Raw genomic sequence first — 15,355 nt, forward strand, 5'->3', positions numbered from 1 at the left:
GCCAGTCCTGAGAACTGTTCTTTCCTCTTTACTACAGGTGAATTGAAACTTTTCTCTGCAGTTGTTCCAATAGAAGAAATTCCAACATATACAGCTATGTTACATGAAGGAAAGTTGTCTCCATCTTCTGCATTCACCTACTGGCAGAAATATTCCAGAAGATGCTCACATTAAGTGTAAGCTCGCAATGAAAGCAATTAAAGTTTCTTGGTTGTCCGCCTCAGTTGAGAAAAGCTACACTCAAGTGCATTTCGAATTCTAAAGGGTCTTGCCAACAAGAGAATCTTGAGGTCCACTTACAATTTGCAATTAATAAACCTCTGCAACAATGCAATATTTACTATTTTCACTCATGTTTAACAGTGTTGAAACATGTGTTAAATATTTATAAATATTTTTCAGATATATTGTTTACTCACATTGATTATGCTATACCTGAATCATATACTGTATTCATATATTTTAATGGTGAAAATTCTAATTCACATATCGTGGGCTTACAGGAAAAAGTTGGTCTCATTGCTTTACTATGCAGTTACCAACTTTTTTTCAGTAAGCCGACAATATAATGTATGGGAATTAGTGAAGTTGCATGCATTATCAAAGAAAACTACAGAGTTCTTTCACATTTTTTTATATATGATCATTACAGAAAGTGTTTATTATTACTCTGACAAGTAGATTGTTACATTTGTACAACCATATACAAGTTACTTCACTTTATGTTGTGGTCTTCATTTTCTACATAGACTTCTTTAATATAGAAATGTATAAGGAAGGGGGCCTCTTTTTATAAGATAAATCAGCATAAAACACTGCAGCAGTAACAAAACCCAGTCAATGATCGCATTTTATTTTACATAGTATAAACCAATATCCCAGTGGTTTCATTATTATAACAATGATAAGACCATTAGAATTATTACTGTCTGCAACACAAAACCTCACAGAAAAGCTGCTTGCTTTGGCAGAGGGCTGCAAACTCCTGCACAAGCCCTGCTGCATCAGATTGTATATGGCTAAACTAAGACTTGCCTACAGAATGATTTCATAAAAATTTGGTAATGTGTGTGTATGTGCCTCTCACTTCCCTTTTCATTACTTTATACAGTTAAACAATACAAAAAGCCAAGGATGCTCTGATTATGTTACATCCCAAGTAGTCACAAATGCATTGGATAAAATTGAAAATTTAGCTAACTACCTAACTACAAAAAGTTGTAATTCTATTATCCATAAATAAAATATAGAAAAGAACGTAATATTAAAAAACCTCCAAATTACAAACCTACTACTCTTCACTAAACTAAAATACATAAATAAATTTTGACATTCATCTCCCGTGTAATGACATCAATAATAAAATTCCTAGCTTGTAGGTCATCATGTGTTCAAAAGCTGTCTTCTCAAATATACTTGACAACTATTACTGAAGACAAATAAATTATGTTTATATGTTCAATCCTGGCAAAATTTCTTCCCCTTGCTGTATTGTGAATAGAAGAAACAATAGTAGTAACATACAAATTTAAATAATAGTTTTATGTTAAATCGAGAAATCTGAAGATATAAATGCTCAAAAATATATAACCGATATACCTTCGAAAGAGTAGTTTATAATAGACACTGTGTGAAATTAAATATGTTCGAAAGAAGAAACCAAAAGAAGTAAATGAAGTCCCTCCATTTTATATCTGCACTGGTTAGAAACAGCTGATTTTGACATACATGTTTGACATGTGTACACATTAGCTATTTACGTCCTGAAATGATTACAACAAAGCTTCTGGAAACGGAGGGAGGGGGAGAAGCTTGAACCATGAACGTTTATCGACATGACATAAATATGGTAAATGAAGATAACTAAATTTTGTAAAAAATCAATTAGTAAATTGAACCACTTGCAAAAATACAAACATGAGTAATAAAATCATTTTTAAACACGCACATTGCCCCTTCTATAAACACCAGCTTATAGATTGATTTTTTAACTGCTATTAATGTGGTAAGATATAGGATAGCAAAAATACTGTTACCAAACTAACTTATTACAGTTACAACAGTTATTTTATTAGGATATTTACAGTTTCTGAAATAGCCTTGTTCTAAATGGACCATCATGTATCAGTGAAAAATGTATGGCAAACAGTTGTGACTATGTGGAGAAATTTGTGACTTATGACTATGTGCTACCAGAGGATAAACACTTTATATGCAAGAGGTAGAAAAGTTTATATTAAATTGAATAGGTTCAATTATAAAATGCTTTCCAGGAATAAAAATATTTTCTTTATCATGTCAGTTGATAACTGGAAAAGAGGTCCTACACTATCACTATTAATTGATGCTGGTTCTGTGGTTTATTTAGCAGCCATCAAGCTCCCTTTCCTGAAACATTCATCCCACCGTTGAGCAATGAACAAAATGCAGGAACGTAAGACAGAAAGATGCAGAGGTATTCCAATACTGGTGTTTAGAAAGCTGAATTCACAATAAAAAAGAACACCCGAAAAAGAAGACAACACAGTACACCTTGGGAAGATATAAACAGTAATACATGGAACACCGATACATCAAGTATCTTCCACGTCCAAGTGTTATGTACACATGGGCACAGAACACACAACAGAATCCTAATGCCAAGACTCAAGAGCAATAAAACAGAAACAAATTTTGACACAGTACCCTAAATTAGCCAGAGTTATTACATTACATAAGAAGTTATGCAAGCAATCATTTCTTATAGGTTATGTTTCCATGTGTTAATATGTGCAAATGGTTAATGCATGATTAAAAATAACTAAAGCCTTTTCTACATTTAAAAAAACACTTCTTTCTAAAGGAATGAACAAGAGAGAGAGAAAGAGAAAGAGAGAGAATATTATATACGTACAAAACAGCCTAAATGATTCTTCTCATCATAAGCTTTCGGCATTTTTTTACAATATATAAACATCAAAGCTGTGCAAACCACAGAAATACATACATTATACAAATGCAGTTAATTTGTTCAATAAGTTTTTTTGTTTTTCGTTTTGTTTCTTTACTTTACATCAGTCTTGACAAAACTTTTTTCTCTTAATATTATATATATAACTTTGCTTTAATAAGATTTCCTTTTAAACTCTAATTCAAACTATGGACATTATAATTCAGTAATGATTCCATATAATGGGCACTCTTTATAAAGTGATATTCCTGGATTGGACAACATAAAAAAATCCTAAATATTTACAACGACTGATAATTCAAATAAAAGGGTTAACCTGAAAGTATTTTCTTCTTTATACCGTCAACTGACTCCTGGAGAATCTCCTTATCTTCAAAAATATTTTAGATATATGTAACAATGTAGAAGTGCACGTTTGTCTAATGGGAGAAAAAAAATTCTGCTGCAAGGTTTATTTATGTTCGTCAAAAGCTTTTCCTGGCAAAAAAGATGGTTCAGTGTTGTTACAGTTCTGTACGATACTAAAAATGACGATAATGATGATGACGATGATGATTGGCCTGACATACCATACCTGGTGGCCAAGAGCTTTTACATTCAGTTCTAACCCACAATCCCTCCTCTACATTCCACAAAACAAACTGTTAGCTTCTCAACACACACAATGCCAACATCGACGACACATAAAAATACCAGACATCTAACAAGAAAGTGGATATCCAGGTAGAAACCTGCAGGAGCTCAAAGCAGAGACATAACATCTTGGCCATTTTTAAAGTTCATCAAATGTTTAACAAGAAAAACAATGCAAATCAATACTAATACCAACTTGGTTTATGGGAGAATTTGTGATAAAACATTTTAAATATATGTATAAAATCTCTTTTGCATAATTATATTATAGCATCACGGATTCACAAAACAAATACAACTATCATGTTGCTGTAACTGCATTTTTTTATATAGCAAACTTTTAACAGAAAAAAGTACCTCAGAACAAAATGGCCAAGACATTGCCTTTGCTTATGCACTTCCATCCACTCCATAATACGATTCGACATACAGTGCTTACAATCCAGATTTTTTGGACTGAGATGTGCAAACATAGGTGACAGTATTGGAATTTTGTTTGCAGCAGTGTGTACGATTCACATTCTGCATCAGCACTAGGGGAGAATATGAATTCCCATGATTCTATTATGCTGTGACCTCTCCATTTCAATAATTACGTTCTGTTGATTTGGTTATGAACCATGAGATCAATATGTAATAAATGAACATTAATTTCCATCAGATACAAATATTTCACAGAAAAATTAATTCTTTTCTTTGTAAGTTGATTCTTTTATGTTTGAACACTAACCTACATCTAAACATAGTTTTCCATCTTCATACCATTTATGTATAAGTAGTTATATGTATATATGCTACAAGTATTATTTGTAGAAAATACATGCAAATATATGAAAAAATACAGCTACAATTGTTACATTATTAATAGTAATAAGTAGTTTATATGATATATATTACAGATTATGAAAAAATAATTGGGATGCTCTCAAAAAGAAACATTTAAAAAACATTCCACATCTTAATTCAAAATTAAAAGATTTGAATTCCATTAACTAGGAATTTTGTTTGCCTGAGTTACAATGCATTGTTCCGCAGATCAACCATCAATGCACAAACTGTCTAGCATTTGTTATGTACAATACGATCTCGAAGAAATTAAGCACGATTCACTTAAGCAGATAAGGAAACATACATAATAAAAATTCAATCAGGATATAAACATTACCAAAATTTACATAATATTGAAAATAAATACTCCTCAGTACAAACTGTACATCATTTTTTTCAGGCTCTCTGCTTTCTTATACTGTAGTTATAATATAATAATACAATAATTATAATTTTGAGGGATGATAAATGTGCGAGTAATTTACACGTTATGGAAAGATGATATGAAAGCAGAAGTGCAACTTTGTCCAAGCAGTGTGTCGTAAGACACACAGTGCTGCTTTATACAAGGGCTACGTTACTCGATATTACTACTATACAGTTTCTAAGACCAGTTAAAATATCTTCTGAATAAAGATGTGGACGTTTTCAACAGGAAAACTAAACAGCCGCATCCTGAACAGTAAGAGCAATCAAGAGCATTGCAAATTCTACAGTATCTTCATTTTACTAACCAACTACAGACCTTTCTCACTACAATAATGACAGGAAATAATTTCATCTTATACATTCAATATTTATAGTAGTAGTAGTAATAATAATAAAAATAATAATAATAATAATAATAATAATAATAATAATAATAATAATAATAATACACACAAGACAGATCATTGTTATCCAAACATACATCTACATCATCTACAAAATGTTCCACGCCCCCAGAACTGTTAGTCTGTAGATTTTGTGAACTACATACATAGGAAGGCGATGGAAAAAACGAGATAAAGTCTGGCATTTACCATAGTGGGGTGTGGAAAAAATTGGAGATAGTAAATGCCAGTAGACTTCCCATCCCCCCAAATATAAATCCACTCCCTGGCATCATATCTGCCTTGCAAATTGAAAACTACATTTAATATGCTGGAGAATATAAGAGAGGAGGTCTGAGATTGCAAAAATGCAAATAATGTGAGTGAAATTTCAGTATGTGGCAACAGATTTATACTAGTGATGGATGAATTAAAACAGTGATCAAGGATAAAAAAAAAAAAGATTAAATTTCAAAACTAGAAATTAAAGATGAAATAAATGTACATAAAAGTACTTGTCAGTACATAAAACCATTAAATATACGAGTTAAAGTGTGACATAAATGCAAAGATGGGGCATTTCTAAGTATGGAAAATAATTTTGAATCTTTCTACAGGATGAAACACAATTTCACTCCACTCTGGAGCAGCTGTAAAACTGATTACACAGTTCAGAACCTAACATTCTACAACGTGATTACTTTAACAGAAAAAATTTAAGTATCTTTTAAATACAATGACCAAATAATAAAATTATTTTCTCAGCTGCGTTAATAGAACAGTCGTGTCTTCAAATGTATATGGGACATACTTAAGATAAGCAATCTTAAATAATTTAGCACGTATGCAATATCATTTGGGGGCTAGGGCAAGTAACACAGTATATACGACAGACTGGAGCATGTTATTTACAGTGCTTGTGGTTCCATTAAATTCACATTTATATAACTTTAGTGTAATCCCTCCCATCATCTACTATGTGCATTTGGTGAAAAACTACATACATCTCAGAATCTGTGTATTCCTCTCATTCAATGGGCGGTAAGGGGTGTTAACAATGAATGCACTTTTCCTTGAGCAATGAAGCAACTCGTGTGTGTATATGTAAGTGTGAATGCACGAGAGTTTTTTAATGTGATTTATGTTTAGGAGATGAACAAGGTATGTTCCCTGTGCTAACACTGAAAGCATTGTGATTGTGACAAAGCATACTCTCTTAACATACACATACAGTACGAAGGTACAAACAGCCACAGGAGTAAAGATGATCGTCAAATTTCTTTAATGTTTGGTCCTTTTTTATTCTGTGAATCTTGTATACATCCGGAATTTTCTCTAAAGACAATAAATCCACCTATGGAAATCTTAAAATTCCCCCCATAATTACCATGACAATTCAGGTTAAGTGAATTTTTATTCTTTTTATTTTGATCTCTCAATTTCCGATTGGCTGTTTACAGATCTAACATTACCTCAGCAAATCAAGTGTAAGTGGACTGAAAGCAGGAGGACAAGGCAGCTGACTCTACACTGCTCTACAGCACACAGGCTACGTTATGTATTGCTACACTTGTTCTGAAACACACACATTGGGGACTGACTTATCAGCTATCTGTTCCTCCTTAACTACCTACAAAACTAAGACTTTTCATATCAGGAATTTAACTACATTCACTTCAGTAGAAAGATTATAAGCTTTGGCAAGAGTGGAAGTTCGATTATCTCATGGAATAAAAATGGGATTCATCATATTTAATTTTAAAGAATGTGATATTTAAACCCTGCCTTTTTTAAAATGCATTGCAGTCATTTACATAAATGTTTTAAAAACTGTACAACTTTGATTGTAATTTTTTGTACAACAACTGTTCTAGAGATATTTTTTTTAAATTATCAACGGCATTTTCTTTACATAACGATCTTGGAGAAATGTACAGTATTTAGATTTCAATTACTCAATACTTTGCATAGTTTTACATTTTAAGGAGGAAAAAAAAAGGGGAATGGATGTCAGCAGTGATAGAGCCTTGCAATGGTAAATAACAATGGATGTTGTCTGTTGTCTTCTGCTAGTAACTTTTTTCACGCATGATGTTTCATCCAGTATATGTACGGAATTTTTGTTTTTTAACTTTTGTATTCTCTTTTAAAAATCCATTAGCAACTATTACCTGAGGGTTTTATCACAATTTGATGATGGTTTATTTCATGCCATAGTAGGTTATTTGATAAGATTCTTGCTTTCCTTTCCAAGTGCTCCAAGATGCCTTTGTTCTCACCTGACCAAAGCCCATCAGCTAACTGTATCTGATTATAAATCTGTCGGTTGCCTGCCATATATTCCACAATAAAACACCTGTTATCTGTCCATGTAAGTCCCACACATTATTATATAATATACTCTACCAGTTCATGTAACTCTGCACTAGCACTTTTATAAATCGATTCGCAATTTTCCAGTACATCATCATGAAAACTACTATAATTACATTGGATCTTAGTTTTATACAATATAAGTAATCTAAAATTCTTCTTTTAAAGCAATTTTTGCTTTTCGACTTGGAAATTTACAAAACAAAACAACTATTTGAAATCTTAATACACATTACTCAATTTACAGTATATTTTCATTTAAATATCTGCATCACTAGAATTACAAACAAAAATATGCTATTTCATGAAGCAAATTGCTGCAAAAAATGTCAGAATTAAAAATGTTTAGACTTTCAAAAATCCCACCATCTGGTAGTATTTAAAATTTGGATATAACTCCACCATTGATTTCAGAATGATGGGAGGAAAAGCTACATAAAAGATCACCCTTTTGTCCTTATGCCACAGTATCTATATACAACATTCAATTCTAATAGCATTGTCTTTGTGAAAATCCCTCACTTAGAATGATAAAAAAGAAGAAAAAAGAGATAACATTGCTAACTTCACTCTGAACAGAGAATTTCTTACTCCAACATAATTTCCATTATCTTACATGTAATAAAAGGGGGAGGCATTTCAACTAAAAGAAAATATGAACAATGTTCTTGAATTCTTTCACATTACTGAACATCTATATACAACTGTTGCAACATCCACCTTCTCTGGTGGAGAAAATATATTTCAAACTAAGTTGTTCCTGGAAGATTTACTGGACACAATGATATACCCTCCCCTTTCGAAGCTGTACAACACTTCATTATCATTTGAATCAATTATATGAGTGGATGAGACATATCATAGAAACACGAGGGATGCCCCAATCAGCTGATGTGGAGCACCACTTGTGGTGTTTCGTACTACTCTTCTCTGACAGGGCATGGCAAACACAATTACTTTGGCATTACAACAGAACAAAAGCTCTCAACTTTAAAAAATAACATATACTGCGTAATTACAATCTTACCTCATGCATCCTATGATGAAGCACACTAAGTCATTTAAATTTAGTACATTAAGATTGCAGCTTCCATAATTTTTTCGTGAAGTTCGTTTAGTCTTAAAAAATACAATTTTCAGTACAGAATGACATCAAAACATATCTTGCATCATACAAAGTAAGAAGTATATCAACAAAAGAGCTAATCTTTAAACAGCCATAATGACAAATAAAATACTGTGAACACAGAACATTGCAGTAATCTGAATGTTCCAGTCAACAAAACTGACCTGCTGGGAAGTACTTTCAAATGATGGCTGCTCTATGAAAAGAAAATTAAAAAGAACTGCCATTTCACGTAAATGCGGCATCCTTTCCTAGCGTTTCTACACCATGGAAGAGTTAGTAGAGTAGCACTGAAGCACCATTTAGTCTTTTAAGAAGTATAAAAAATACCATTGCCCATGATGCTGCCAGAGGATGAGTAGTCTAGACTTTCCATTGATTATGTACATAATGAGGAGGTGGCACAACTCACAACCCACCATTACTGGGTGGACCAATAGGTCCCAGATCTGGTCCTACAGCAACTCCAACCCCAACAGGACCACCCACTCCCACCCCAACACCCATTGCTGATGCAGTCTTCATGAAGAATTTCTCTAACTTGGCAATGATATGCTTGCCATAGGTATATTTGCGCAGGGAGTTGAGATGTGGTCGAATCTTGTGCATTAGCACCTTCCGCTGTGCAGGCTCAGATACATCGATCATCTTCTGCACCACGTAGTTGGCATACTGATCCTTCATCATGACATGCAGGGCACTAAGCAAATGCAACATAACATCACAACTCACAAAACTAAAATCACTTAGTAAAATACCATACTACAGACATAATGATTTTAATGCTAAAATTTTCTTCCAAATGAAATTTGCTTAATATGTTAACACAGAAACATATTGGATCCTATTGTGATTATTTTTACTTTTTCATAATATCAATGGTCGAACTTTTCTCATATTCAGTCTCCCAGATAATGTACACTGGGCTGCAAAAGAAATGCCGATACAAAATTATATCGTTTTCCGAGGACTTTAGCAAACATGGCGAGGTGAAAAGCTATTTTCCTGAGATTAGATTTTTAAAAACATGTAAATACGACTTTTATAATATGTTCATATTATTATTTAATATGAATCGATTTTAAATTATTCATATACTTTTATTTTACAACATTAATAAGAATACTACACGAAAATAATGAAACTGCAGTTTATCTATGGATGCTGTCATTGTTACAATCGATATATACGGCCAGTTATGATTCATATTGTATTAACAAAAAAAAGTATCAATTTTATTATAAATATAAAGTTTTATTATAAATACAGATACAGAACTGAAAATTGAATCTAACTGAAACATTTCTCCTTTGCATGGAATAAAAACTCTTAGAAAATTCAGGCCAGTTCAGATGTGTTTGTAGAATTACACACGCAAATATTATATTTCTATTGTTTCCTAAACGAAATCCTTGTAACACAATAATATTTAAAATCGATAGCGACTTCGACTCGGCATTTCTTTTGCAGCCCAGTGTAAAAGAAATATTAATGGGTCTTAATTTGAAATCAAAAACACACAATGTCACTTCCACTTCAAGAATCAGGAGATCTCAATACTGTTCTGCTAAGAGCAAAAATTACACAAGGAAACACGATTTTTACCTCTGGGAAACTAATAACTGCTTTTTGTCAATTTTTATATGGAGAAGCCGAATATGTTGCTTAAATTAGCCTATTGGGTCTCAGTTTTCATTTATATTCGATTCCCAACTATGGTAAAATTAATATCATGTACAGTAAATACTAAGGCTTTGTTACTTATTTTGTAGAATAAATTCTAAACAATCTTTATATGCAGTTTAAGACATATTTCTTACATTTCATAATGTTTGTACTTGGTGGGCTCCCTAATTGCTAAACCTACTGTGTGTGTGTGTCATGTACGAGTCAAATAGAAATGTATTACCAGATGTCCCTTGCCTGGGATGGGAACGCCAGCATGAAAGAACTAAATTGTTTTATATTGGAAATAAGTGTTATCTCAAAATATAAAATACTGTATAGATTAATAAACATATTATTGTTTCTTTTAAAATTGTTCTGGGTGAAACTTTCGTTTATGAGTAGAAATTTTGTTTGTTGAATTAGTCTAGTGCTGTTGTTCTATGAGGCAAGATAGTAAGTAGTGCCTTATTATTAGTCGGTGCAGTTATTTTATTTCTGTGCTCTTACTTTCATTACTTTGGTTGCAAAATTGGTGATCTAGATAAAAAGTAAGCTCCAAAAATTATAGCACTAAATATTGGGAAACTAGACAGGAATTCATTCCTGGTAAATGCAATGTGAAGCATAATGCACTTGTGAAACCCAAAAATTTCCTTTTGTCCCCTCTGCACATAAAATTGAGATTAATGAAATATTTTGTCAAAGAATTGAATAGAGAAGGCAGTGGTTTTTGTTACTTGCAAGATTTATTGTCCAGTTTATCCTGCACAAAGTTGAAGGAGGATATTTTTTTTGGCCTACATATAAAGAAGCTTTTAGGAGGCAAATTTTTTGAAAGCAAGTTAACATAGTTTCTTGGCAATAGGAAGGATGAACAATATAAATCTTTTAGTGGACGTAATTATAAAGAAATGAGCTGTAGGATAACATTGAAAGTCCGTTTCTTCCATTTGCATTTAAGACTTTTTTCCCTGAAAATTTGGGTGCTGTTAGTGATGAACAGTGAGAGAGTTTTCATCAGGACATAGCCGCAATGAAAAAACGTTATCAAGGTTATTGGGATTCTACATTGTTGGGAATTATTGTTGGTTTATGAAAATGGACAATTCTGACTACAAGAAAAAGCCACCAATAGCAAGCATTTTTAGGACCTATGCAAGCATGAGTTATATTGTTTTTATTGTTAGTATTTTATGTGGTTATATAAATTAATTTTATTCCTATTTTGACTAACAAATACCTTTCATTGCTCTTAGAAATACCAAAATTTCAATTGATATTTAAATTGTATAATTTAACCTTTATTTCATTTTTCTTCTGATAGGAAAAATCCATAGGCATTTTCGGAATCAGCTATTTTCACTCCATAAGTATGGCAAACAAATTTTTTTTTGTTTCCTAGTGTTATTATATACAGTATATATCTACTTAAATCGAACAATATATAAGTAATGTCAAATGTCTTAGTTATGGATTATGAATATCTATCACATGAATTTGTATAAAATTAATGACATACATCTACTTAAATCACACAATTTATAAATAAAATCAAATGCATTACCTTCTTGTCTAGATACTCACTCAATAAATCAAGTGTTTTTGGAATAAGGAATTACGAAAATAAATTATGACTGGTTATATAATATGCAATAAAATAATAATAATAATAATAATAATAATAATAATAAAAAGTAGTGAAATATGTAAAAGTATGCATCTTTTCCGCGATTTATATATAAAACATAAACAGCCCCTTAGTGGAAAATAATATCAGAGTTCTACAATGTTGTTGGGTGGAAAAGGACAATTGAAATTGAATTAATTGAATAATAAAGGTAACTTCTGCTCTTTTTAACTAATACATTATTAGGATGACCAGACACTCTCTTTTGTCCGGACATATCCTCCTTTTTAGGCCTTTGTCTGGGACACACAAATACAGCACACATGCACACTGTCTGGTAGACAATCAAATTCTCAATGGTTGCAATGCTTTCAGCTATCTGGTGACACGTGCGCGTGCACGCACACATGCACACAACCTACCTCTCCCTAATGATTTTATATATTCCAAATAAAATTCACCACGGTACACCTTTACTTACTTGTCATTGAAACTGCAAACTTCCTCGATGAGAATGGCTCTCTCAGCACGTGTTGCATGTGTAACACACTTTTCCACAACATTAGAGGCAAACTTGTGCTGCGATAACACAAGCACCTTCCCACGGACCGACAAGATGATCTGCGATTTGTCCTCTGGTTTCCCATGTTCTGTTAAAGAGAACAATATCGTTCAAGTTTGGAACACCCTGTTTACTAGCCCAGGTTTAGGTGACTAGACTAATATTTTGAAAATATGTCAGTGTCGATAAATGAACTACAGTGCATGCACGCACACACGCATGCACAGTGGCCCACTGAAGTGTTACAAGTTATTTTGTCTTTAATGGATCAAAAAAACTGTTGTTGTCGTCTTAGTGTGCTGTATTTGACACAAGCTATTAGCATTCTTGCTCTCCAGTACTCTGTAACCAAGAATGTCTCTCTTTCAACTGCTACACTCACTTCTAGGTGTTTTATTTTAGTAGATTTTTTACGATGCTTTATCAACATCTTAGGTTATTTAGCGTCTGAATGAGATGAAGGTGATAATGCCGGTGAAATGAGTCCGGGGTCCAGCACCGAAAGTTTCCCAGCATTTGCTCATATTGGGTTGAGGAAAAACCCCGGAAAAAACCTCAACCAGGTAACTTGCCCCGACCGGGAATCGAACCCGGGCCACCTGGTTTCGCGGCCAGATGCGCTGACCGTTACTCCACAGGTGTGGACACTTCTAGGTGTTGTTCGTCTATTTCTTCACTGGGGTATTACAAAGAATAAAATTTAGTGAAGAAAGAATACCAATTCTATGGAGATGCCTGGCAAAACAGTCATGTCCAGTAGACAATCTGAATTCTGCAACTACTGGTTTACATCGGACATGTGGAATTGCTTTTATGTTCCCATTTCTTACTAACTGCTGCTCCTTAAATTCTGGACTAATTTTTCAATATTTTGACTGCACATGTTTATTTGAAGAGCAAGTCACATGGGTGGTTATTTTTTGTTGTTAACTGTTAGAGAGATCTTATCTTGGCAAGCAGTCTGGAGTTTCATTGCCAGAAAATCCACAATGTGAGGGAATCCATTGAACAGCAAATGATTTACCATCATTAAGCAGTGTATATAATTTTGTAGCATTCCTTTTCGCTTGCACTCTTGGGCTAGGTCACAGCTTGAATAACAGCTTTGAATCTGAGAGAATTACTATTTTAGTAAACATATCTAATAGATTTTTCACAAGTTTCCTGATTTGTTGAGGGGAACCCTTTCACTCTGTATGTGTGTGTGTGTGTATATATATAATTACTTTGAAATAGTAATAGATATCAGTAAAACTAGTAGATAAGTTTGAATAACAGTTTTTCTATCTATGTATAATAATTATGGAAAAAAATCGAGTTTCTATTGAGAGATTGGAAGTGGATACACTGCAATAGCACAATGCTTGATTCCTCATAAATTAAACGCGCACACACACACACTAATTTCATTCAAAATATCAAAGCTGCCTCCCTATGCCCCTCGAGTGGGGGTCTAATGGAATGCTGTTTTTGATACAAACTGAAAGCCACCTTGTATACATATTCTTTTTTTCTGGACAGAGATAGATTACATCAGGTTACATTAATTACCATTACAATGGTTTAGATAACATATGACCCAATATTTTCAGCAGGCAATGTATTTCATTGTAATCATACTCTCACTTTCCTTGTATGTATGGAATCGTGTGAAAACCATCCCATTTACAGAGTGAGATCATGAAATGTTGCAATTAATGCAGAGACGATTCTTAAGATGTTTGGAAAAAAGTAACAGTAATAACAGAAATTATCTTACCAAGAACGTGTTGAATGACATAATTTCCATACTGATCTTGAATCAACTGCTCTGTATGCTGGTGGAGCTCTTCCAAAATAGGAGTTGTTTGCTCCTGTGTGCAGTGTTCTAAAATGCGCTGTATTACTCTACAGCCATATGGATGAGTTGACAGTGCAAATACCTGCATAAGTAATGACACTTATTAAGTTACAGACAACAGATATAAATTGGAGCTTGTTTCTTGTCATAAATGACACGAAATATTAACGTAGACCTACTGCTACCAACTCACCTGACCCGAAAATGCATTAATGATAAACTGCAATGCATGAGGATCAACACATTCAATGCACTTCTGCACAACATGATTTCCATTCTGATCCTTAACACACTTGAGAACATGCCCATCAAGTTCACGAACAATCTCTTGCTGCTGATCTGGTGATATGGACTCCAAGGCTTTTTGTATCACACGGCAACCATACATTTGTAATGCTAAAGGCAGTACATGCCCTCGAACCTGAAATAGATCAGATTACTGTAATGCAATTCTAATAAATCCACAAAAGTAGCTTTGTATACACATGTTATTTTTCATTAGTTATTTTATTTTTGGGGTTGGAGGGGGGAATCTTGATACAGTCAGCTATAATTAGGGATGAAGAAATACAATCTCACCATCTGCCATGGAAGAATTAATCAGACAAGTGATAATTTCACAGTTTTCGAGTGGTATACATTTTTTAATGTCATGAGCCAGTTACGGAAATTTCTTTGCCTTTCTTGCATATGTTATACATTTTCACTACATATGAAGTGCTGTATTTGCCTTAATATAAGACAAGATATTCTATTTTTAACTTTTTTGCATTCGTGAAGTTGCGCCAATATTTTTAAGTTGTACAGTATTCACTAATGTCTCAAGTGTGATCACTTTTCCCGCAGTCTGCTTATTCACAATAGTGTCAAATTGCACCGTGTATAAAATCTATTTCCAATTGTTTATATCCAGCTTCAATCTCCTAGCAGAAGAGG

At 33.1% G+C, this 15,355-nt stretch overlaps 1 protein-coding gene across 5 annotated transcripts in view; it reads right to left on the reverse strand.

Annotated features, from left to right (window-relative positions):
- Positions 1–618: 618 nt before the first annotated feature.
- Positions 619–15,355, reverse strand: part of pum (pumilio) — an 888,766-nt gene continuing 874,029 nt past the window's right edge. For all 5 annotated transcript variants that reach the window (XM_069833260.1, XM_069833261.1, XM_069833257.1 and 2 more), the window contains 4 exons: positions 14,613–14,840; positions 14,339–14,501; positions 12,499–12,667; positions 619–9,422 (listed from right to left, as the gene is read on the reverse strand). In XM_069833260.1, the coding sequence (XP_069689361.1) occupies positions 9,131–9,422; positions 12,499–12,667; positions 14,339–14,501; positions 14,613–14,840 (852 nt within the window). In that variant the 3' untranslated portion in view covers positions 619–9,130. The remainder of the gene's footprint in view (positions 9,423–12,498; positions 12,668–14,338; positions 14,502–14,612; positions 14,841–15,355) is intronic.

This window comes from Periplaneta americana, chromosome 8 (assembly GCF_040183065.1).
Source record: "Periplaneta americana isolate PAMFEO1 chromosome 8, P.americana_PAMFEO1_priV1, whole genome shotgun sequence".
Taxonomy (NCBI): domain Eukaryota; kingdom Metazoa; phylum Arthropoda; class Insecta; order Blattodea; family Blattidae; genus Periplaneta; species Periplaneta americana.